The sequence below is a fragment of the Camelus ferus genome, chromosome 13 (assembly GCF_009834535.1).
Source record: "Camelus ferus isolate YT-003-E chromosome 13, BCGSAC_Cfer_1.0, whole genome shotgun sequence".
Taxonomy (NCBI): domain Eukaryota; kingdom Metazoa; phylum Chordata; class Mammalia; order Artiodactyla; family Camelidae; genus Camelus; species Camelus ferus.
This window is the reverse complement of record NC_045708.1, coordinates 37,687,921-37,714,583: the sequence shown is the minus strand read 5'-3', so window position 1 is coordinate 37,714,583 and position 26,663 is coordinate 37,687,921. Positions and strand designations below refer to the sequence as shown.

General features: G+C 32.8%; 1 protein-coding gene across 11 annotated transcripts in view; it reads left to right on the top strand.

The window, feature by feature from the left end:
* The window catches only part of TUT4 (terminal uridylyl transferase 4), a 133,929-nt gene that overhangs the window by 64,957 nt on the left and 42,309 nt on the right, over positions 1–26,663 (top strand). For 6 of the 11 annotated variants that reach the window (XM_032494265.1, XM_032494264.1, XM_032494262.1 and 3 more), the window contains 11 exons: positions 643–820; positions 2,388–2,476; positions 3,548–3,599; positions 5,754–5,828; positions 5,993–6,062; positions 7,433–7,559; positions 15,914–16,033; positions 16,203–16,415; positions 20,148–20,322; positions 22,155–22,852; positions 24,905–25,055. In XM_032494265.1, the coding sequence (XP_032350156.1) occupies positions 643–820; positions 2,388–2,476; positions 3,548–3,599; positions 5,754–5,828; positions 5,993–6,062; positions 7,433–7,559; positions 15,914–16,033; positions 16,203–16,415; positions 20,148–20,322; positions 22,155–22,852; positions 24,905–25,055 (1,948 nt within the window). The remainder of the gene's footprint in view (positions 1–642; positions 821–2,387; positions 2,477–3,547; positions 3,600–5,753; positions 5,829–5,992; positions 6,063–7,432; positions 7,560–15,913; positions 16,034–16,202; positions 16,416–20,147; positions 20,323–22,154; positions 22,853–24,904; positions 25,056–26,663) is intronic. The other 5 variants (XM_032494267.1, XM_032494266.1, XM_032494270.1 and 2 more) reach the window with 2 other exon arrangements.

Here is a 26,663-nt window from a genome sequence, read left to right as displayed (position 1 = left end):
TATAATTTATGTAGCTTTTGCAGTTAGCATGTATTTTAAAAATCAGAATAATTAATTTTAAAAAGTCATTTTGTGTGTGTATAATATAGTCCCTTTTTAGCTCGTTTTAAATTGGCTTTTAAACTTTTAGCAGAACAGAGATTTTTAAAAAAACACTTTGCCTAGTGTTATATAAAATAACAGAAAACTCAGTTGTAGATGATAGGTAATATATCAAATATATGATAATGTTTAAGATGTTTTTCTAGGGCCATTTAATCTGATACTGTGTATGACATTCAGAGATATTTAAGACCCTCTGCTACATCTAATACAGTCTCTCTTGGCTGCAGCAAAATTATCAGCTAAATGTTGTACTTAGGGAATCTTGGCTTTGATACAGCATTTCAGAATTTGCAGACAGTAAAGTAAAACAAGCTTTTTTTTTTTAATGTTTAATAATGTTTAATATAGCACCTCTCATTCTTCCAATCTTGCTTCACCAAGGCAGAGATCTGTCTCTTTTGTTCACTTCCATATCCTAAGTGTTTTAAATTTGGCTGTTGAAGGTAAGTATTTGTTGAGTTAATATATTTCTGTCCTTCTCTCCTAAATATGAGGATATTAAAATAGGAATCTGTTTTTATGTTGTTAAACTAACAGGAAAAACAGGAAGAAAGTGAGCTTCGTTCTCTTCCACCTCCTACCCCTGCCCACTTGGCTGCTTTAACTGTTGCAGTTATTGAATTAGCAAAAGAACAAGGAATAACAGATGATGACCTCAGAGTCCGTCAGGAAATTGTGGAAGAAATGTCAAAGGTTATAACAACATTTTTACCAGGTACTTCATTTTATACTTAATTTTTAAGATCACACAACTCTTCCTCTTGCTTCCTCTTGAACTTAGGGTAAATTTCTTAATGTTTTCCTTTCTTTTTTTTCTCCATCTTAAAAGTAGATGAATTTAATTGTTTTATGCATGGCTTTTTTGGGGAAATATTTCAAAAAAGAAAAATGGAGAATTATGGCATATCGTAATTTTTGTAATAAGAAAAAAAGATTTTAAAAATGCCAGATACAAGATTAATTGTTTAGTGGTCAAATAGTATATTTTATATTAATTTTTCATTATCATTGACTTCTAAGTGGGCATTTTAGTTGTATTATTTTCAGTATATACATTTGAATCAGTCACTGAATAAATTCCTATTGCTTGTTAGTGGGGAAAATTATTTTAAGGATTTTAGAGGTAAAATTTATACTTTTATTTCTTTTTGACTCTTGCTCTTTCTTTACAAAAAGCTTATGTTTTTGGTGCAAGGGAGAGTTAAGCCAGGTTTATTGTAGACATTTATGTATAGATTATTTGCTTAGCCCTCATCATTTTGTGTATTAATACTGAATTTAGGTAAATGTATATTAAATAAGACCTGTTTCTTACCACCAAAGGAATTTTAGACAGTTGCCAAATTATAATTTTATGTAGAGCCATTGTGAGATTTATAAGACAAAACATAAAATTGAAACTGAAAATTTTTATTTCTCTTTATCCTTTCTATAATAATGTAGTTTTCTATCTAAAAACATTGATACTAGTTTACATTATATAGGAAGATTCACTATTATTATCAGAGTAGAAGTGAAATATTTATGATTTTTAACAACTTGGATGACACTCAGACAATTTGTGAACTTGAAAAGTAGACTTTTATATATACAGCTGAGTATAAATTTAAGCTTTCTAACATACTTAACCTGATGAGTCTCAATCATGTTATTTTTCAAACTGCATTCTGGTGTGATCCTTTGAAAATTTACCTTATTCTGCTTTTTGAAATGACATATTTGGTAGATTGAACAAGATGTAGGTAGCATGTATTGTTTCTATTTATTTTGTTCTATGAACTCTTGAGAACCAGAGTTGTTTTGATTTTAGGGTTGCAATATCAGTTGACCTCACTTCACTTTGTATTTTTAAAGAGCACTAGCATTGAACGTCTACGATCTCTTCCCCCAAGAAGTGCTGTCTCTTACATAAAATATAAATACTTAAAAATAAATGTAGTTTGTGACAATGGCTATAGCTAGGTTAGTACTTTCTTTACTCTTACATATTAAATGTTAAACATACTTCTGATCATTTCTAAGTGAATTATTACTAAAATTTTATTTAAACACTAAGCTTATATGAGTTATTTCTTTATCCCTTCCCTGTTCCTGAACCCTATAATTGAGGAATATTTTTATTATTTTGTAGATCAGTTAGAAAGGATGTTATTCTTCTATAATTGTTGTACTAGAATTGGAAAACATGGAGTTGAAATATTTGCAATCTTCCTGTTGCTATTTTTTAAAATTCTCATATTTGCAGACTGTTTCATGCTTTGATATTTTTCCTTTATTTCCAGAATGTTCACTTAGGTTGTATGGCTCGTCTCTGTCTAAGTTTGCTCTGAAAAGTAGTGATGTTAATATAGATATAAAATTTCCTCCCAAGGTAAGTAGAAAAGAACCTTTCCTGTGTGATTCTTAACTGGTACTTGGTATTTTTTATTGATTATCTTTTTAGAAAAGCTATAGAGGACTATAAAACTCTGGCTTGTAGAATGTTGCTATCTTGATTAAACAGTGCTTTTGGAAAGTACTTTTTAGGGGTTAGACATAGGTGGGATTAAAGTAATAAGGAACAAAAAAAAAAGGAAGAAGGCATTCAAAAAAAAAGAAAAATGCTTATATTTGAACAAGTTGAACAGTTATTGCTTATGGTAAACAGTATAGAAATAAAAGAGAACTTTGAAATCAGACATCATTGTTCATATCTTGGCTTCAATGAGCAAGTTATTTGACCTTTGTGAGTCTCGGTTTCTAGTTTCCAAAATATAGTGCCTGGTACATTATGGGTACTTTTAATAAGTAGTAGCTAGGACCATTAGCAAAAGTACCAATATTGTTTAGCACTGCTAACATTGCTTTTATTAACATATCAAATATTTAAAATAATGAGTTGACATTTTATGTGTTTTTAATTTTTTGAATATAAATTTATGCTCAAGGAAATTTGATTTTAGTGAAAATTTGATGTTTTAATTTCTAGTCTGATACAGTCATTTACTTACATATATGATTATTAAGCACTTTTTAATAACAGCAAAGTACACGTTTAAACTAACATTTGACATGCTTGTTATTTAAAGTAGTATTTTAATCTAAGCATTTTGGCCATGCTGCCAGTTGTCAGTAACCCTCAAATTTCTTATCTCAACAACTTCTCTTTTGAAATCATTGGTAAATGAGTTTCTTTTCATTTGTTTTGCATGAAATTCCAGAATCTTTTCTCACTCTAAGATATTAATTCTAGGAGTGTTGCTGGGATAATACCACTACATGATTTACTAGATTCTACTTCCATGATCAGGGGTTCTTAACATAAAACTGAAACACTGTGCTGTTTTCATTATTTTAAAATACAGAGCATGATTTTAAGTATTTAATGAAATTGAATTCTTTTTAAAGCTCTGAAACTTGAACCTTGAAGTTAATAGATTTATTTAATTTGAAACTTTTTTAGATGAATCATCCTGATCTTCTGATACAAGTGCTTGGGATTTTAAAAAAAAGTGGTGAGTTTATTTTTAAGTTTGTCTTTCTAAAGAAAATTCTTTAATGATGAAGATACATGCATTTTATTGTTTATGTATGGCTAACCAAGGTAAACTAAAACTGTTAGCATTATTTGAGTCATTGTATTACATGTGGATATACATATACATGTAGTTACATGTAAATATCTATGTATTTAATAGGTGTAGTAGAAAATTCACATGTTGATTAGATCACAAGTATATTTAATATTGATATAACAAAACTGCTGCCTTTTGGGTAATTTTAAAAAGTTACCTTTGAATATTATGGGGATTTCTTGTGTAAAAGAAGACAGGAAACCTATAATCATAGGGAGAATGTTGATGAAAGAAGACTTAGGGAGAGACTTGGGGAAAAAAATGTGTGTATGCATTGAGTAAACATTTTTTTTTTCCACTTGAAACAATATTAACCTAATTCAACCATTTATATTACATCAACAAAATTATACTTAGTAAGTTTTTCATATGTGGCTTATCTATGTAGATTGATTTTTATGTAAAAAGGACATTCATACAGGTAAAAAATACTTCTAAAATAAAAATTTTAGAAATTACAACTTTCTTGAAGCAGGTCCCAGGTCATATAGTACAATCTGGAGTGTTAGTCTCTTGGTTTTACTTACTGCTTTTCTTTTTATAAAGTAAAGCTATGAGCTCAGGATCTGGAGCCAGGACTTCTGGGCTCAAATTTTTGTTCTACCACTTACTGGTTTTGTATCCTTTGACAGATTTTTTAAGAGTTAAAGCTTCAGTTTTCTCATCTGTAAAATGGCAATAATGTAATATCTTTTTTTTTTTATTTTAAGTTAAAAGGTTTTGTTTGTTTTTGGAGGGGGATGTAATTGTTTGTTTGTTTATTTATTTACTTACTGGAGGTACAGGGGATTGAACCCAGGACCTTGTACATGCTAAGCATATAGTCTACCACTGAGCTATCCCCTCCCCCTTGGTGGGAAGTCTGCTTTTGAGGATGAAATAGGTTAAGCCAAAGCTTAAAATAGTGCCTGGTATACAGTAACTTACTAAATTTCTGCTAATGTGATTGTTCTTATTACTATTGTCATCTTAAATTTTATGAATCAAAATTACCTGGCAAAAATATTTGCATTTTGACTTAGAAGAGATAGCTTGTTGACCTTAATTAGCCTTACTCTCTCATTGGCTCTACCATCAGTTCTAAACTTCCTTTCTTCTCTCTGTCTGCCCTATCAGCTCTCCAATATTTATCAGCTCCTTGGCCATTTTCCTGGATGATTCATTTTTATGGCATTTAGTTGGTCCAGTTTAACCTGTAAAGGGGTTTTAATATCACTTTCTTTCTTAATGAATAGTTGTCTCAAATTGCACAAAAATTCTAAAGCAGATTACTGATAAGGGCTTTTACCTCTTTAGACTCAGGAGACAGTATTAAGCTAGCAAAAATATTAAAATTTTCTTTTTCACTAACATACATGAATAGATAATCTTAAGTCACATAACATAGGTTTACAAAATTTAGTCTGAGTGTAAAATTGGTTATTCCCTCCTTTATGCCCTTTGCATTCTTTAAAGACCTTTATCCTGTCATCCTCAGGGTTTATTTGTTTATATGTTTTCCAAATCCTTACTTGGGCTCTTTGTGTCTTATTCATTGTCATATCCACGATGCATAATGGAATTCCTGACGTGTAGGTCTTTAGCACGTGTTTTTTAAATAAATTAATAATTCCAACAAGTACTACTAAGAGATTTTCTTTAAACTTCAAGTGAAATAATGTTAATCCATCTATTTTTGTTTAGATTAGTTATTTTATGGCATGCGGCCTACCTTGGATATGTAGAGATAGCCTTCAGAGTGGAAGTATGCTTCACCTGTTAGTCCTTCCTTAGGAGTTTTGATTGGGCAGACTCTTCTTATATTAACAGGAAATGGGGACAGCAGAGTTAGCCTTTCTGCAATGAATAATTTAAAAGAACTAAATTGTCAAAGCCTTGTAGGTTCTCATTTTGTGACTCCTGTGGAAATAGCCCTCAGAAGTAAGTGGTGTCTTCTGTTTGCTATATTTTTGAAGGTTTAATAACTTTGACTAAATTTTATACTTACTTGGAAATATTCAAACTTTTAGGGATGTTAAAACCTTTCTTCTTAAGGTGATTATTATGTTCGGACAATATTTGGGACTCTGCCTGTGGTTTGTGATAATACAGCAAATAACACCAAGAGAGGTAAGAGATTCTGTTGGGTTGATGCTCATAATGAGAAGAGTGGATTATCCCACAGAAGCAATGAGAGTGATTTGTAGAAGGAAACTATTACTTAATGTTTGCCATAGAGTAAACATTTGAGAGATGCTGACATTAGCTTACTTGTTTTAATTTTTTTTCATTAGTACTATATGTAGATGTGGAATCTGATTTTCACGCGAAAGTTCCTGTTGTGGTGTGCAAGGATCGGAAAAGGTTGGTAACAGTAAAGAGAAAATACAGTATTTTAAAAATAACAATAGCAGCTAAATATGCAGTGAACATCTGTAAGAGAAAATTTTTTTAGATTTCTCTTTGGGTTAACATGACTAAGTTAGTTTCTTTTTATTAAAAATAGCAAGCCTACTAAAGCATGTGAACAAGAAATAGAGTTACCAGACAGTTAAAAATAAAACATTCTAATGCAAAGCTTTTCATTTGAATCTCAAGTTTATTCACTGGACAGTATTGAGCATTTACTATATATTAGGTACTGCTTTGCTTATTTCAAACGTAAGTAAGAAATAGCCTCCCTTCTCAAGGAGCTCACTGTCTATTAGAATTTAGATTTTAGTTCACTGAAATTGAAGGACTCTTTGAAGACTAAGCTTGCCTTTCTAATCAGATATTTGCAGGACTGAGAGAGCAAAATGCCTTTGAAAAAGGGAACTAAAATAATCCTATCAAGATCAATGTGGGAGACATGGAAACAATACTGAAATGATAAAAAATTCTTTTATTATTAACCTGTATTTCTTACATTTTAAGATTACTATATTTTCTTATTCAGAGCTTGGAGGATCTATGGAGATCCAGTTCAACTTCCTTATTTTCTAAATTAGAAAATTGAGACCTAGAGTGATTATATGATTCGTCCAAATTCAAATTATTCAGAGGAAAATTGAATTGCAATGGAGGTATTCTGACTTCTAGCATTTTTTTCATCACATTGTGCCAAATTGCCTCTGTGTGGCAACCTTAGTTACATTCTTCTCCCTGCCACCAAAATATTTCTACTATAATTCTGTCACCCCGTTTAAGTAGCTCCTATTTTCATTTACATATAAACATTACTTGTGGATTAATGGGTAGATTCTATTCTGAAGAGTAGCATATCAATAAAATCATGAAAGCTTGGATAGGAGAACTTAGAGTCAAGAAGTATAGTCAGTTCAGTATTTCATTTTTTGCTTTTATCATGTGCAAAGCAAAAAGAATGAACTAGGAAGGTATATTGCACTATTTGACATTGATAAGATCAATGTCTTTTCTCTAATATAAATTAAGTTTTGGTGAATCATAATGCTGCTTTTGGAATAAATTTTTCATGAACTTAACTACAAAATGAGGTTGAAATTTATTTCCAGAGTATAAATGAACAGTTAAAACATCTTTTGTTTGTATGGAATTCTAGTGATGGAAATGTTATATAGTTTTTGGTAGCTCTAAGTTCATTAAAACATTTGTTTTTATTATGACTTCTTAGGTTTTAGCGCATGGTGACTGGAAAGGATAGCCACAGGATTTGAAGTCTTTTGGTTTTTAAGGTATTAATACAATAAAATTTATTTGTTTTTCATTCACAGTGGTTTGCTTTGTAGAGTGAGTGCAGGAAATGATACGGCATGCCTCACTACTGATTTACTTGCTGCTCTTGGCAAAATGGAACCTGTCTTTACTCCCTTGGTGTTAGCCTTTCGCTATTGGGCTAAGGTAAGTGGATCAGAAGAAAAAAGTACCTAATCTTTAAGATAGCTCAGACTTCTGGGCTCTGGAGGTCAAGAGGCTTCCTAAATGTGACCAACATACTGTTGTGCTGTGTGAGACACTATGCAAAGGACTGAGGACAGAACAGTGGTTTCCTTACAACTGCTAGTGGCTTTCCTTCCTCTCCTTCACTCAGTGTCCTAACTGCATCCTTGAGCTTTCTTGACAGGAAAGTCACACATTACAAGCATACCTCAAAGACCACCCCAATAAAGCAATTATCTGGGGGAGGGTATAGCTCAAGTGATAGAGTGCATGCTTAGCATGTACAAGGTCCTGGGTTCAATCCCCACCCAGTACTGCCTCTAAAAATAAATAACTAAAGCTAATTACCTCCACCCCCCCACCCCATCCCCCCAAAAAACTGGAAAACTAAAAAATAAAGCAATTATCACAATAACGGGAATTACATGAATTTTTTTGTTTCCCAGTGCATATAAAAGTTATATTTACACTATGCTGTAGTCTGTTAAGTATATAATAACATGTCTAAAAAAAGTATATACCTTCATTAAAAAATGCTTTATTCCTAAAAAAAAGATAACTCAGGCTTTTTCTTGCACTAACATGTAACATAAATCATAATATGTGGGGACAAAATATTTATCTATGCTGGACAGAAAGTGATGTGGCAGGTTCTGATAATGGACATGAAAATGAAATTTCATAGGTGTATAGAGTTATTGATATATATTTAGGATTTTTAATGATTATACTTTATTCTCTTTTTATGTAGTACATAATATGAAAGTAGTGTGAAAATATTCTCTTTCACATCTTAATATTTGAGGCTCAAGATTTCACTCTTATTGTAAGTTAAAGTTGTATGATTGTAAGATATGGTTATGCAAGTTAAGATCTTCTGTTAGCATGTTTTTTTCTCAATCACAGTCTTAGAACATTATTTTTTTTTCTTCTGAACTATTTATAACCTGCAGCAATTTCTGAATGGGCAACTGCTAAGGGTTAGTTATCTAAGTTTCCTGAATTAGACTTAATTCATATTATTAAAGGCTGTGGTTTTCCCTTTGCTCCAGGTTACCTCCTGGAGGTAGTGAGGAGTGGTAAAGTAATTACCCACATCAGTCCAAACGACTAGAGAGAGACTTTTAGCTTTCTTATGTAATATTCATCAGTATAGTATTCATCACTTGTTAGACTAGTGATGAGTAAATTCTCTGTCTTACACAAAAAAGATGGATTAGTAGGTAGTGGTAGGGGTGATAACTTGAGAAGAAAAACAGCCATTGAAACATTTTGTCTAAACTTGTGTGTGTGGGTGGGGAGGGTAGGTAATTAGGTTTGTTTGTTGGTTTATTTAATGGAGGTACTGGGGATTGAACCCAGGACCTTGTGCATGCTAAGCCTGCGCTATACTCCCCACCTTGTCTGAACTTTCAATTAGAGGATTCTCCCCATACTTGGGACAGAAGCAGCTGACTGAGTAAGGAACAGCTTGAAAAGTAAGGAATAGTCAGAAAGCCTAAGGCTGGAGCATCTTCGTACCTAAGGCCTCTGTGTTTGCTATTCCGTTCACTTGGAATGTTCTTACCCTACATAACCAGAATAGTTCACTTTTACGCCTTTTTTCAAGTTTCTGCTCAGATTTCTCCTTAGCAGTGTTACCTGGACCACCCTGTATAAAATAACATTGCCTCTATCATTCTCCCTGCCTTTTTCCTGCTTTATTTTGTTCATAGCACTTACTACCACCTGCCATATGTATATTCATATATTTGTTTGTGATGTTTTCTTCCAGTGAAATTGTAAACCTTGTGAGGACAGGAATTTTAGTGTATTTTATTTATTCACTGCTTGTCCTAGTGCTTCTTATTTTACTGTGCCAGCACAGAGTAGGCATTTAATAAATATTTGTTGAATACATGGTCCAGTTTCTGCAGAATGGAGATTTTTAACTCATGGAACTGACTGGGAGCAGTGAACCAGTCTGAGGGAGGATGAATGCCTCTTATTTATCTCATTATATTTTGTACCTAGCACAATGCCTGTATACTACAGAAATTTAGTGCTATGAAATGAAATAAACCAATTCCAGTTCTAGTTTTTATACTAAGTATTTATGTCATTTTGAGCAAGGCACTTCACCTATCTGAGCTTCAATTTTTCCATCTGGAGAGATTATTTTGAAAGAGATACGAGATAATGAGAATATACTTTGAGCTCCAAAATGCTGCACAAACCTTTTTTTTTTTTTCTCCAATTGGCAAATGAGATTATTTAAACACTAGTAAGTCCACAGGAACAGGAACTGGTGTGACAACCCTAGTAAATAAAGTTTCTCAGAGTATGAGACGAGACTGGTAGATGAGGCATAGTCATCACTCAGGAAACTGAGTGTATCAACTCCAGGAAGGCTAGTAGCTTCATAAGGGATGAAGAATTAAACAGCTTCCTCTGGGATGATACTTTTTAATGATGACTTAATTTTTTAGTGGTCATAGATAGTCTTCATTTCCTCACAGACATTCTTTTGTTCTTCTAAGTAGACTGTGTTAGAAGACTATAAATGATACTAGGATAAGTTATTTTCATTTGGAAAAAAACACATGGCCTATAAACTTTGCTTCCTAAAGTGGCTCTTAGAAAAGATTGCTCAAATTTATATTGATTCTGAACATACCAATCAGTGAAGGACACTAAAAAGCTTGTTACAAAGCTGGTGGTAGACTGGTTCCTTTCTGTTTCCAACAAAACAATGTGTCTCATTTTTGGCAGCTGTGTTAGTTACAAAGACCTTTCTTCATGGTTTTCACTTTTTGAGTTTATTGTAAGAAACCTAGAAATGATTCCTCTTTGAGTTTTTTAAAGCAGTTTTATGTATCTTGAAGTTTTAATTCACATTGTACATTTCTAATAAAAGCACAGATTTTCCACAATTTGAGGGTTCATAAATTCTAGTATATGATTATTATTTATTCTTAAAACTCATTATCATGAGATTACTGTTGATTGTCCTTTTGTTATCACCACTCTTAAGTAGCTATATTATTAACATTTCAGTAATAGGAGATAGTTTCCTAGGAAAGCCTATTTAACTCTGGGCAGCAAAACTCTTAGTCTTATCAGTCCATATAGTCAAGTTTTCTAACTCAGAGCCACTTTTTGTGGTTAACATATAAATTAATTTTAGCAGGATGTGACATCTGAAAGAGATTCCTGGGTTTATTTTACTTTTATTTTTTATTGTATGTATTTAAGGTAATATAACTTGATGATTTGATATGCATATACATTGTGAAATAATCACCAGTCAAGCTACTTGACATATCTATTACCTCACATAGTTACTTCTTTGTGTGTGTGGTGAGAACACTTGAGATTTATTCTCTTAGCAAATTTCAGCTACATAGTACAATATTCTTACCTGTAGTCACCATGCTGTAGATTAGATCACTAGAACTTATTCATCTTGTATAACTGAAATTTTATACCCATTGACCAACATCTCCCCATTTCCCTCTCCCCTAGCCTCTGGTTACCACCATTCTCCTCTCTGCTTCTATGACTTTGACTACTTTAGATTCCACATATAAGTGAGATCATATAGCACTTACCTCTGTGTGCCTGGCTTATTTCACTCAGTATAATGTCCTCTAGGTCTATCTGTGTTGTTGCAAATGGCAGAATTTTCTTTTTAAGGCTGAGTAGTATTTCATTGTATGTATACACTGTATTTTCATTATCCATTTGTCTGTCTGTAGACATTTAGATTATTTCCATATCTTGGCTATGAGATCTCTGTGTTTTAAGAGCTCTCTCTTAAACTACCTTAACATTATTACTCTGAAATGTCTGATATTGTTAACTGCTTACATGAGGAGTTCGTTATGGTTGCAAAGAAGTTTCTGGTTAATCTGACTTATTCATTAGCTAGCCTACCCTATGTCTTAATACCATCGATAAATGAGAATTTATTCCAGTGAGATATTTCAGACTTTTTATAAGTGGGTTTTTTTATCCTTTCTTATTTTTAATTATATTCTTAACTTTACTAAGCCATTAAAACTTTAGTGAGTATGCTAAATCGTTATCATCCAAGAATAAAATAATAATAAAAATCCAATTATAGACTAATCTTCCTTGAGTAGATGCAAAAGTCTAAATAAAATATAAACAAGTGGAATATATCAGAGTATCAAAATGACCATGCAGAATTTATTTCAGGAATGCAAGAATAGTTTAATATCAGGAAATCTGTTAACATAATTTATTATGTTAACAATTTAAAAAATTTTATTTTTATTGAAGTGTAGTTGCTTTACAGTATTAGTTTTAGGTGTATAGCAAAGCAATTCAGTTATACATATACATGTATATATATATATATGTTTTTAGATTCTTTCCATTATAGTTTATTCCAAAAAATTGAATATACTTCCATTGTTTATCTGTTTTATATATAGTCATGTGTATCTGTTAATCCCCAAATCCTAATTTGTCCCTCCCTTTCCCTTTCTCCTTTGGTAACCATAGTTTGTTTTCTGTGTCCATGAGTCTGTTTCTGGTTTGTAAATAAAATTTGTATTTTTTTTTTTAAGATTCCACATATAAGTGATATCATATGATATTTGTCTTTGGCTTACTTCATATAATAACCTTGAGGTCCATCCATGTTGCTGCACATGGCATTATTTCATTCTTTTTTATGGCTGAGTAATATATATTAACAATTTAAAGCAGAAAAAAACATAGATACTGACAAGGCATGCTCTTCCTAAAAAAAAAATATTTAAACTAGAAATGCAATTTAATGATAAAGATTATTTACAAAAAAACAAAAACAAAACAGTAACAAACATCAAAAAAATGAATTGCTCAAGCTTTGTGTTAAAATTTGGGGTATTACAGAGGTGTTCATCAATGATATCATACATTGTTTTGGAGTTTTAAAAAATGCAACATAGATGGACCTAGAGATCATCATTCTAAGTGAAGTAAGCCAGAAAAAGAAAGAAAAATACCGTACCATACTAAATACCATATGATACCACTCATATGTGGAATCTTAAAAAAAGAAGAAAGACGTTATGAACTCATCTACAAAACAGAAGCAGACTCACAGACGTTAGTAAACAATCTTATGGTTACCGGGGAAAGGGGGTGGAAAGGGATTCATTTGGGAGTTTAAGATTTACAGATGTTAGCCACTATATATAAAAATAATTTTTAAGTTTCTTCTGTATAGCACAGGGAACTATGTTCAATATCTTGTAATAACCTTTAATGAAAAAAATATATATGAAAACGATTATATGTTTGCATATGCACGACTGGGACATTGTGCTGTACACCAGAAATTAACACATTGTAATTGACTGTACTTCAATAAAAAAAATGCAACATGAAAAGAAAATGGAAAAATGAATGTAAATTTTGGAAAAACAGTAAAATTTTCTCTTTTCTAATTATTTGATTATGTACCTAGAAAACCCTAGTTAAAAACTACTCGGATTAATAAGAGAATTTATAAGATGCAGAATAACCATACAAAAACCAGTAGCTTTTCTCTGGCATAAACATAACCTTATACAATAGAAACAGGGAAAACTATTACCTTCATGGTAGTGACACAAATTATAAAATAACTAAGGAATAAATTTAATGGAAGAAAGGTACAGGAAGAAAATTATATTATTGAAAGGTGAAAACAAAATCTAGACAATTTCATTCATTCAGCAGACATTTGTTAAATGCTTCTTGTATGCTATGTTCTTAGCTGCTGGAAACATCTAGCAGGACATGCTGAGTCCTGTTGTTGTGAAGTTTACATACTTGTGGAAGAATCAGACAGTAAAGAAATGTACTAAATAATACAGTATCTGGTAGCATTTAGTGCCATAAAAATGAGATAATGTGATAAGAGAGTGACATTACGCCTGATGGTCAGGGAATGTTTCTTTAAGGAAGTGATATTTAAACTCAGATCAGACCAGCATAACCAGACACTTGAATGCCTGAGGGAATAGCATCCAAGGGATAGCTGGTACAAAACCTCTAAGGTGAGAATGAGCTCATGAGGAGCAGAAAGGAAGCAAGACTGACTGGAATGAAGTAGAAGTGAAAGTTATAGGAGGTGAGGTTAGACAGACAATCCCAGTGGTAAGGAATTTGTATTTTAATTGGGGTGGGAAAGCATAGGATGAATTTTAAAAGGTGTGTATGACTTGATGTGATTTATACTTGGAAAAGGTTTTTCTGGGATAAAGAGTAGAAATAGGGAGCCTAGTGAGCAGGCTGCTGTAGTAGATCATCTAGAAAGGATAATGATCTGTACTGGATTAGAGTGGGTATGAAGCAAAGTAGACAAATTTATGATAAGTTTTGGAAGCTGAACTTGCAGAAGTACTGGATATGGGAGTTGAGGGAAAGTGAGTAATTGATGATAGTTCCTAAATTTTTGGAAAATACAAAAATACCAAGTTCTTGGGTAGGGAGACAGTATCCCTAAAATGTGAAATCTCCTTAAATTAATCTTTCAAATGTACACTAATTTCAATTAGAATTACCAATAATTTTTTAAAAAATTATTAAGTAATCTTAAAGTTAGTATGAAAGAATAAAGTTTGAGAATAGCCAGAATAATTCAGAAAGAGAAGACTAGTGAAGGGGGATGTACTTTACCACTATAAAACTGCTTTAATCAAGTGTATACCATTGGCATAGGAATAGACAAGTAGATCTGTGGAACAAAATAGAAAGCCCAGAATTAGATCTGGTGTAAATAAGATTTTAATGTATGATGAAAATAAAATATTTCATTTCAGTGATAAAACAATGGTTTATTTAATAAATGGTGATGTCACACTTTATCTTTTCGAAGAAAATAATTTTGGACCTTTGGCGTACTACATACAAAATAAATTCTGCTTAAATGAAAATTAAAAATTTTAGAAGAAAGTTTAAGAGTATACAAATGTAACCTTTGGGTTGGGGAAACCTTTTACCATAATAGGAAACTTAGAAGCTATAAGCATATTTAACTATATAAGTATTAATATATTTTATATGATAAATAGTACCATAAATAATACCAAAAGAAAAATAGATTAGGAAAACTAACATTTTTCACTGCATATGTCAGATACAAAGGGTTATTACCTGTAATGTAAAAAGAACTCATACAAATTGGTATGTAATGATGAAAATAGAAAAAACTAGCAAAAGATTTAATTGTTCAAAAAAGAGCAAATCCAAATGGTTAATAAACACAAAAATTTGTATAACTTCTTAGCATCCAGGAAATGCAAACTGAAGTAACTATTAGATATTACATCTCACTTATCCTATTGACAATTTTTAAAAAAAACTGATAACACCTAGTGTTGGAAAGCATGAGAATACACTTGTGTTACTGGTGAAAAGAGAAATTTTTGTACTGATTTTGGAAAATAATCTCATAATGTTTTTATTAGAATTTAAGTATATCACTTTTTTTGGCCGGGAGCAGTAATTAGATTTGTTTGTTTGATAAATACTGGGGATTGAACCCAGACCTTGTGCATGCTAAGCATGTGACCTGCGACTTGAGCTATATTCTCTCCCCCAATATCACATTTTTTAATCCAGCAAACACATTCCTGGGAATACAGCTCATAGAAATGAGCATTAGTACTTAGGAAAATGTGTAAAGATAAATATTACAACACTGTTTAAAGTGACAAAAGCTGGGAACAAAATGTGAAAGTCCTTGGGTTGGGGGAACTATTGAGTAACCATCCAGATCATAAACTATAATTTAACCATTTAAACGAATATGTTAGGTGCATACTAATTGACTTAGAGGTGCATTGTTAAGGGAGAAGAGTAATAAACAGAAAGATGTCTGTAATATACATTTTCAGCAAAACAATGACAAAAAAACTTAAGATCCTCCCTATATTTATATAGAAAAGAGGAATGTATGTATATTTTATATGGTTATTTGAGTATAGAAAAAGGCATGGAAGAGTACATAGAAAATTGTTACCATTGATGTAGAATTAGAGGCACGGTAAGAAATAATACTTTAAAAAGATGTCCACAGTAAAAGCACTATGCATGATATGGTTCCACTTAACTAAAATACGTATGTGTCTTATATATGCAGTAAAGAAATGAATGGAAAGATGGTTACCAGTATATAAATAGTTATTTCAGGGTAATGTGATTTCAAGGCATTCCTTATATTTAATATTTATTGTTTGAACTTTTTACAGCAATTATGGCAGGAAAAAACAAGCTTTTATTGTGAGGGAAAAAAAGAATATTAAAGAAAGCTAAAAGGTGGTACTTTTTTGCAGTTGTGCTATATTGACTCCCAAACTGATGGCGGAATTCCTTCTTACTGTTTTGCTTTAATGGTGATGTTTTTCCTACAACAAAGAAAACCCCCTCTTCTTCCTTGCTTACTTGGAAGTTGGGTAAGTGTGAGTTTGTGACATGTATGTGCATGTATATATATAGTTTGTTCTGCAGAATACTCTGTTCAGACACTTAAAAGCTGGAATTCTGGTTTGTTATCTGTTTGTCCATCTTTTTTTTTTTTTTAATAATTTTTCCACTACCAATTTGGAATGCCTTTTTATATAGATTGAAGGCTTTGACCCAAAAAGAATGGATGACTTTCAGCTGAAGGGCATAGTAGAAGAGAAGTTTGTGAAGTGGGAATATAATTCAAGTAGTGCAACTGAGAAAAACTCAATTGCTGAGGAAAACAAAGCTAAGGCAGACCAACCAAAAGATGATACCAAGAAGACAGAAACAGACAACCAAAGTAATGCCATGAAGGAAAAACATGGCAAAGTAAGCTTTTTTTTGTTTTGTTTTGTTTTTGGCTTTTCTATCTGTAGAATTTGTGATGCCTTCTATTGAAGCTATTTTAATAGTAGATTGATTGACTGACCTTGAGTAAGCCTCTTGGCCTCATTTTCCTCATCTGTAAAGTGAGGGGTTGATCTGGTTTAGTTTTTCAGTTCCAAGATTCCTAAGAAATTTATACCTCATTTTGGAAGACTTGTGTTGTTTGAATCGTGTCAAGATAATATCCTTTGTATCTTTTTCATTTAGACGAGAAAAATTTCCTTCAGGTGTTGGGCTATGACCAAAACTTCATCATATGGGAATTATGTTGCCAGATTGGTGGAGAAATAAAAACCTGTGCTCCTTTAGGGGGTGGCTTGCTTATTTAATCATTTGACATTCATTTATTAAGGACCTGCTATGTGCCAGGCATTATCTTGAGTGCTAGAGAACCCAAGATGAATACTCATGGATTGAACCCTCCAGAAGCATGTAGTCTTCTGAAGTAGACAGACATATTATTACAAAAATGTGAACATTACTGAAATCATTGCTCTGGCTAGACTGAATTATATGTAGTTCCCTGAACACATGTTCAGTTCTCCCACTTTCCTAGACTACCTCTACCCTCTCCTCAAATCATCAATACTCTCAGCTAATGATCTTGCTTATTATTTCACTGAGAAAACTGAAGCAATCAAAGGAGAAATTTTATACTCTTCCATTACCATCTACCACTATCTGCACTCACATACTCTGTTTTGCTGTCTGATTGTAAAAGAACTTTCCATGTTGCTATCTGAAGTAATTTTCTTAACTTTTGTATTCACTCCCATCCCTTCTTGTCTATTCCAGAACATCCTTCTAGCAATTTTTCTCTTTCCCTCATAAGTTACTGATTTTTCATTCTCTACTGAATCATATATGCTTTTATTTCTCCTCTTTTAAAGAAAAATATCAATACCACTTCCCCTCCCAGCTATTTCTTTGCTCCTCTTTGCAGTCATACTTCTTGGAAGAATTGTCTGTATACACTATTTTCAATTTCTGTGTTTCCTCTTAACTCAGTCTGCCTCAGGCTTTGACCTGCATTAATCTACCAAAACTTGTATCATCAGTGTCAATATCCTCCACATTGCTAAATCCAGTGGTCATTTCTCAGTTTTTCTCTTTATTGATTTATCAGCAGCATTTGCCAACTGACTATTTCCTTCTCTAAAAAAATTCTTAACTTGCCTTTCAGGATACCACAGCCATGCTTGATTATTCCTTCTCAGCTTCCTTTGCTGGTTTTTCCTTTCCTCTCCAGCCTCTTTAATGTTAGAGGACTCTAAGGGCTCAGTCCTTGATTCCCTTCCTCACCTTTTTCTGTATCTATATTTCCTTGATGATCTCATCTAATCTCATGGATTTTAAGTACCATCTATATGATGATGACTCCCAAATTTAAATCTTCAGCCAAACCTCTCTCCTGAATTCTGTAATTGTATCTTCAACTGCCTATTTAATGTCTTTACTTTAGATGTCTAATAGATATCTTAGTGTGTCTAAAACTGAACTCCTGATCTTCCCCTTGCTCCACATGCAGTTTTCCCATCTCAGTTTATGACACTTCATCCTTTCCATTGCTCAGTCAAACCCTTGGTGTCATCCTGGGGGGAGGGTACAGTTCAGTGGTAATGCATGAGATCCTAGGTTCAATCCTCAGTAGCACCATTAAAATAGATAGATAGATAGACAGACAGACAGACAAACAAACCTAATTTACCAGCCTCCCCCCCCCCAAAAAAAACCCCCCAAAATAACAACAAAACCGCTTGTAGTCATCCTTTACTACTCTCTTTCATACTCCGTACCAAGTCTGTCAGGAATTCCTGTCCTCTCTATTTCAAAATATATTCAGAATTTGACTACCTCCACTGTTACCATCCTGATCCTAGCAATCATCATCTCTGACCTTGGTTACTATTACAGTCTCATAAGTTTCCCTATACCTCTCCTTGTCCCTTATGGTCTATTCTCAACACAACAATCAGAATGTTTCTTCTAAAACTTAAGTCAGTTCACACCCTTCTCCCTCCCCTCCTTGAAATGCTTCAGTTGCTCCTCATTTGATTTAGAATAAAAGCCAAGGAGTTCTTACTGGTTAGCTCTTTGTTTTCCTTTTTTCTTATCCTCTCTCTACAACACTAATTTTCTTTCTTCCTTTTCCTTTTCCTTTTTTCCTTTCCTTTCTCCTTCCATTCCCTTAACTGAAATTAATTTTCTCACAGTTCCAGAGGCTGAAAATCTTAAGATTAGGGTTGATTTCCTCTCAGGCCTCTCTCCTTGGCTGGCAAGTGGCTGCCTTCTTTGGCTCTTCCTTTATGTGTATGCATCCCTGGTCTCTTCTTTTGTGTCCTAATCTCTTACAAGGACAGCTGTTGGATTGGGTTATGGCCCACCCTCAAGGCCTCATATTGACTTACTGGTTTTCTTTTTGAAGCTGTTTACACTCCTACTTTAGTGTATTTGTTCTGTATCTTATTCCTAGGAAACTTTTCCTTTAAATCGTAGCTTCTCAACAAGTCCTAACATGACCACTACTTAACACTGAATATCCCATATCCCATCTTCTTTACTCAACCTACTCAAGTTTTTATTTTCATAGTACTATTCTTCTTCTAACTTACTGTGTAATTTGCTTATTAAGTTTGTTGTTTATTGTCTTCCTTCCCTAGAATGTAAGCTCCACTAAGGCAGGGATCTTTGTTTTTTCTTCACAGATATATCCCAAGTGCCTGGCACATAGTAGGCACTCAGTGAGTAGTTGTAGAATTCAATGAGTGAATGACTGTTTTATTCCTTTATATGCCTTAGTGGTCACTTTTAGCCAGTCTTTATCTAGCTAATTCATTTAGAATTCAGGTATTACCTTTTCTGTTAAGACTTCTGATTTTAGAGGCCTGTTTTAGCATGTAGCCTTTACTGCAATTATTAAATGGTCTCTTTCTCTTCTAATAGTGTATGAAGTAGGACCTCACCTTATTTAAGTGATAGTATGGTATAATGATAAGCAACATGGACCCAGTAGCCAGGTGGACCTGAGTCAGATCTTTGCTCTATAGTATCATAGAGCTCTTAGAATTAATAGTTACATGTGCAGCACTTAGAGGAGTGAATGCTACATGGCGGACGTATGTTTGTGTGAGCTCCTACTATTTTCTGATATCTCCAGCACCATGCCAGGGACATAGTAGGTTCTAAAATGTTTACCAAATGAAAGAATTAGCTTTTGAAAGGCCAGGGCATTTACATAGATTTTAAAAGTAATTGCTGCGATGAGGAGCTGGGGCAATTGTTACACAGTGGTTAGCAACCTTGAGTGCACATGAGAATTACTTAGGAAGCTTTAAAAATCCTAGTGCCTAGTCCATTAAATCACAATCTTGGGAAGAGTATAAATGGGAGTGGTATCAGACTCACGTATTAGTGGATTTTAGTGCTCCCAATGTGATTCTAATGTGCACCCAAGGTTGAGAATCACTGGGTTAGTGGAAAGAACACAAAATTTTAGGAGTCAATAAACTGGGACGCTCTGTTGCCAGCTGTGCCACAAATTGCTTTCTGGCAGCTTACTCCTTTATGCCTCACCTCAGTTTTTGAAAAGGTGATCTCTAAGGTCTTTTTAAATTGAAAATTAAATGACTCTATAGTTTTGTGAAGCTTGAATGAAAAGAATTTTTTCTTTTCCAGTCTCCTTTAACATTGGAAACACAAAAGCAGGTGTCCCTGGGGCAGTTATGGTTAGAGCTGCTAAAATTTTACACACTGGATTTTGCTTTGGAGGAATATGTCATATGTGTACGAATACAAGATATTTTAACAAGAGAAAACAAAAACTGGCCTAAACGGCGAATAGCCATTGAAGGTGAGATGATTTACTTCTTTTGGAGATAATTTTTTTGTGTACTACTCATCATCTGTTTCTAATGTAGTGTTACAGATTTTATCCCTTGGCTTTTTAGAACTACATATGCCACTAGGTTGTCATTACATATTTTGGATTAATTCTTTATTGAGTCCATGATAGTTCTGTAGGATTAATGATTATTTAAAGGTTTCCAATCTGTAAATATTATAATGACTAGGGTTATTAGCTTATTTACATGCTTTTATTTTTATTTTAATTACAAAAAATTTCAAAAATATCGAAAAATAGAATAGCTGTTGAATACTATAAGATATTTTTGAATAGATTTGTGTCATAAAATTATGTTAAAAGTATAATTTTAAAATACAGTTCTTTGTTGTCTTGTGAAGTAACTCATGTGCTAAATGTGGCTAAGCTAAAGGAAAAAAAGAATGATTAATGTTGACAAACAAGGCTTCACATCAAATCCTGAGAACATTAAGATCTTTAGAGATACAGAAATTAATAGTATGGCTTCTAAATTCTTAATACAAAATTTAAATTCCGCAACATTTTGCTCACTTTTTATAGATGGGAAATTGAATTTCCATCCATAATTTCAGTTTGTTTCGACTACACATTCTTATATACCCTCAGTCCTCTGCTGGCCTTCTCTGCTAAGTTGGACCCACATATATTTTCATGCACTCAAACTCATACTCACATCTTGTACTGTCTTACAAAGTGTGTCACTAAATGCCATTATAATTTCTCTTTTTCTTTTAGAAAGGGGAGAGAAGCTAAGTAAATCTTTTAAAAGTCTGTGGCTTTAGAGAACAGTAAAAAGTAACAGTTGCTTCAGTTTTAACAATCTGAAGCCTGGCCTGTTAATCCTTTTACTTAATGATCTTCAGTAGTGGGGAAAATGTGTATTGTCTTTTGGGTGGCACCATTCTTTTATTCTGGGGCATATTTATATTTAAGGCTTATAAAATCCAAAACCCATAAAACATTTTCAGAAGTCTGTTTTATGTTCTTTTTTAAAAAAATATTTTTTAAAATTTATTTTGAGGTGGATATACTTAGGTTTATTTATTTACTTCTTTTTAAAGGAGGTACTGGGGATTGAGCCCAGGACCTTGTGCATGCTAGGCATGTGCTCTAGCACTTGAGCTATATCTTCCTTCCTGTTCTATGTTCTTAATAATGAAAATTCAGTTGATGTAAGCCTTTTCAGCACAGCCATTTTAGACTGAATAAAAATTTAAATTTTGGTTTAATTTTTACTTCGTTAGATTTCTTCTACTTTTCTTTCTATTATTTCTCCTTCTTTGTCTCTTCAATTTTCTGATGTTACTAAAGTTAAATCTTAAAATCAGATAACTTGAAGCTTTGAGAGTGTTAGGTTATATTTTATTTGTTTAAATTGCAAGGAGTATGTAACTAAAGAATGCTATAACAAGAGATGAAAATTAGTAATGGGTCCTGGAGCTTGAAAAAATTCATTCAGAGACAGTGTAGGGAAGCATAGTGGCATAGCTTTTTCTAGCAATTTCATCATTGTAAGTTTGTAATTATTGAATTGGCCTCTTCAGCTATTCTCTCATTAATTACCTTATTTTATTGTTTCTCTTTTCCTTTTAGTTTTTTATTTTACGACAGAAACAAGGGAAAAGATTTTGCTATTTTATTTCCTTTACTCAGTTGGCAGGAATTCTCATTGGGACCTTAAGTTAGAAAAACTTTGGGAAAAGGTACTCTGCTGACAATCTTCCTGTTTGTGTAGGTTTGGAAATGTAGTTTGTTTGTAGATACTTAGCTACTGACCTTTTTTTTTTTTTTTCTCCTAGATCCATTTTCAGTCAAGAGGAATGTTGCACGGAGTTTAAACAGTCAGCTTGTTTATGAATATGTTGTGGAGAGATTCAGGGCAGCTTATCGATATTTTGCCTGTCCTCAGAGGAAGGGTGGAAATAAATCTACAATGGATTCCATGAAAAAAGAGAAGGGGAAAATAAACAGTAAGAAACCAGTGAAGTCTGACAATGTGGCATCGAATTGTTGCATTCTACTTGGGGGAAGCACAGAAAAAATAAATGCAGAAAGAGGTCAACCTGATAAATATGATGAAATGAAATGTACATCGCAGAGATGTATTACTGAAGATGACAGTTTGTTGATAAATGAACTAGATTTGGCTGAAAATGGACAGGAATCATCATCTCTTTCTACCAGTGAAGGCAGTGAATTAGAGCCAAAATCAATTAAGAAGCAGGATGTTTTAGCACCTTCAGAAACTTGTTTAAAGAAGGAGCTAAGCCGGTGTAATTGCATTGATTATAAATCCCCTGAACCAGATGAATCTGCTGGTACAGGCTGCAGGTCAAATTTAGAAACAGAAAGTTCACATCAGATTGTGTGCACTGACACATCTGCTACCTCTTGCAACTGCAAAGCTACAGAAGATGCTTCTGACCTTAATGATGATAACCACCCTACCCAGGAATTATATTATGTGTTTGATAAGTTTATTTTAACTTCTGGCAAGGTAGGATACAGTTTGTAAGTAATCTGTAAGATTTTGTGTTTGTTGTATGACTATTTCTATAGTTTTTAGATTCAGAAATGTAAAAATAGCTTCTGTGATGGTAAACTATTGTTTTGAAATGGTATTTTGGTGTATATTTTTGCATTTTTGCCTATACTTATCTTTTAAGAATATATATATGAAATTCTGAAAGTTTTCAGCACTCCATTACTAGTTGGTTTGCTTTACTTTCTCATATATGAAAGGATTTATCAGGTATCTTATGAAAGTGAGTTTGGCAAAGGCAGCATTCATTTTAATTTTTCTTATTTTTTATACATATGATTTTTTTACTTCTACAAAGGAGAATACAGTGTTTGAAACTCTAGTAGTATTCTATCAAAAAATTTTTTTAGTAGGGGCCAGGGACTGGAGTATAAACTTAAGGTAGTTGAATTAAAGCTAAGATCAGGAACCAAAAAAATGAAGAATTTAGATTCTGTCTCTGCCTCTGAGCTTCTTTTTGGATTTTGGCATCCACCTTATGAATTATAGGACTCTTAACTTTTATTTTTAAAGTGGGATCATCTGAACTTTAACTTGATAAATTATAAAAAATAAAATATCCCAACAAATAAAAAAATAAGCTACTTTGTTAACACAAAATAACTACTTTGTTGTTAAAAGAAAGTTTTAGCTAAGTCAAATTGCTTCAAGTGCAGTATACATAATTGAAATAGTATCAGCACCCAGAATAAAAAAAATTGTTATATAGGTCATGTGTAAATTAAGTAGAATACAAAAATAAACTCAGAAAGTCATCCAGTTTTATTGTTTTATTAATAATTATTAATTGACAAGCTTTAAATTCTTTAACCTAATTACTAAACTGTGTTTCTCCATCCTTTGTAAGGATACTTCTGTCTCATTTTGTTTAGCTTATAGTATTTGGGGCATATGGACTATTAAAAAGATAAAATAAATGGCAAATTTTTAGAAAAGCCTCTTAATAATTTAACTACAGTTTACATTTCTTATACTTTATACTTTTTTCTTGGAACCTTATCTTATGGTAACGATTTCTCCAATATTAGTTCTCTCTCTAGTTATCTGTAACACTTTCCTAGAATTTTCTGATAAATATGTCCTTTTTCTCAAGCTTTGAAAAGTTGATAGAAATTTCCGTGGTACTGTTTATTAGCCCACAGCATAGCATTCCCACAAGTAGAGGGTTTCTGTGTGTATTTCGCATCAGAGTTCATGGCTAGGTAAATGTCTAGGCTAACCCTGGAGAAGGAAGCTAACTTCCTAGGCATCTTACAATAAAGAAAATAGTAGTGCTCTTCCTTAAACATATTTGTTTTTTTCAACTAGTTGGACTGAATTTTTACTGTTTTGGCTACCTGTCTGGTAGTCCATTGAAATACATTTAAAATGGTGTTACAGGGTTTGAAAGTTTAAGTTTGTGGCTTTTGCATATAAGTTGTTCCTTGTATGAAGTGGGAATGGGTTTGAAAGTTAAATTTGTGGCTGTTGCATAAGAATTATTTCTTGTATGAAGCTGATTTATTTTTAGAGTTCAGCCCTACAGTTTCGTTTTTTGAATACCATACTAATGTAATAAATTGAACCAACTAGCCAAGTGAGGGTTCTATAATTGACTCTGCAGATAGGAAATGTTTGGAGTGTAATGAAAGGTGCCACATGAAATTTCTTTATAATCTATTTTGTTAAAGATTAAAATGTGATGCATGCATTTCATTTTGGGAGCTGATCAAACTGTTTGAATTAACCTATACTCTCTGCATCTTTTGATATTTCCTTTATATTCCGTTTTCAGGTAAATCTAATCCTTGGTAATATCATTTTAGTGGGGAAGAAAGTGGTTGGCTCAAAATGTTTTTTATGTTTAATACTGAATTTCATTAACATGCCTTTTTTTTTTAAAACCTCTTGAAATCCAGGTTATCAGACTGAGTTAACATAAGAGATTCTTTTTATACTGCTTTATAAGTGATGATGAAGTCCCTCAATAGTTATTCAATTATTAGATTTTTAAAAACTTTTTTATAGCCGCCAACAATAGTATGCAGCATCTGCAAAAAGGATGGCCATTCAAAAAATGATTGCCCAGAGGATTTCAGGAAAATTGATCTAAAACCTCTACCACCAATGACAAATCGATTTCGAGAAATACTTGATTTAGTATGTAAAAGATGTTTTGGTAAGTCTTTTTTTACTAGAACTACTTACTGAGACTAGATTCTTTCTTAGATTTTGAGTATTTATTTTCTTATTAGAGAACAGTTTGCATACAATTTGTTTTGGTAGAGTTTTTTGAATAGTTTAGCAACCCAACCACAGATATTTATTAAATGCCCTCTGTGTGCAGGGCACTGTGATAAATTCCAGGGAGAATATAGAGTCCCTAGTATTGCTTTTAAGGAGCTTAGACTTTGGGTTTGTGCTAGTTAATATGGTAGCCACTAGCTTTATGTGCTAAATTTAAATTAACTCAATTTAAATTAACTAAACTAAACTAAAATAAAAAATTAAGTTCATCAGTTACACTAGTCACACCTCAAGTACTGAGTAGCTACATGTGGCTAGTGACTATTTCACTGGACTGTCTGGGTAGAGAACATTTCAACTGTTGCAATGATTTTGCATAGTGCTGCTCTAAATGGTTGTATAAGACATGTACGAAACTTACCATAATTGGAAGCAGAGCGTGTTACATGCTGTTGTAGTGGTAAACAAAATGCAGTTCAAACATAATTTTAACTTGGATAGATCAGAGGAATTGGAATTAATGATGTGGTATTTGAGATAGATCTTGAACTGCATTTTCAGATGTAGGAGATTATACATAAAAGCATAAAGTGTATAATTTGGAAGAATAATTGCCTTAGATTTGGTAGATGTAAGAAAGCCAGTAGAGGGAGATAAGGCTGTAAAGATTTTGGATAAAGCCTTACATACTTTGATTCAACAAACATTTATGGTGTACTTGGAATAAACCTTCACTCAGTAAACATTGTTAAATTGCTTGCTGAATGAAATAATGCCATTTGCAGCAAAAGGATGGGCCTAGAGATTGCCACACTAATTGAAGTAAGTCAGGCAAAGACAATTATCTTATGATATCACTTATACGTGGAAACTAAAGTATAATACAGATGAACTTACTTACAGAAAGGAAACAGACTCACAGACATAGGAAACAAATTTGTGATTACCAAAGGGCAGGGTAGGGGGAGGGACAAATTAGGAGTTTGGGATTAGCAGACACAAACTACTATACATAAAACTGATAAACAAGGTTCTTCTATATAGCACAGGGAACTGTATTCAATATCTTGTAATAAACTATAATGGAAAAGACTATGATAAAGAATGTATTTGTGTATATATATCTATATATATAGATAGATATATCTGAATCACTTTGTTGTACACCAAAAACTAACACAACATTATAAATTAACTGCACTTCAATTTAAAAAAATTACTTGCTGTCTCCTAGGTAAGATAAAATTTCTGTCATAACATTTAGTTCTATTGTAATCCCTCCCTTCTACCCTTTCCTAATTCCACCTCCTGCCAAGCAGCCACTTACCTGCTTTTTGTCATTGTAGATAGTTTGCATTTTTCTAGAGTTCTATATAAATAGAATCACATGGAATGTATGCTTTTTTTTGGGGGGGTGGGGGGAATCTGGCTTCTTTCACTTAGCATAATTATTTTGAGGTTCTTCTATGTTGTGGTGTGTATCAGTGGTTCATTTCTTTCTATTGCTGAGTTGTGTTCCATTGTGTGGCTGTACCACATT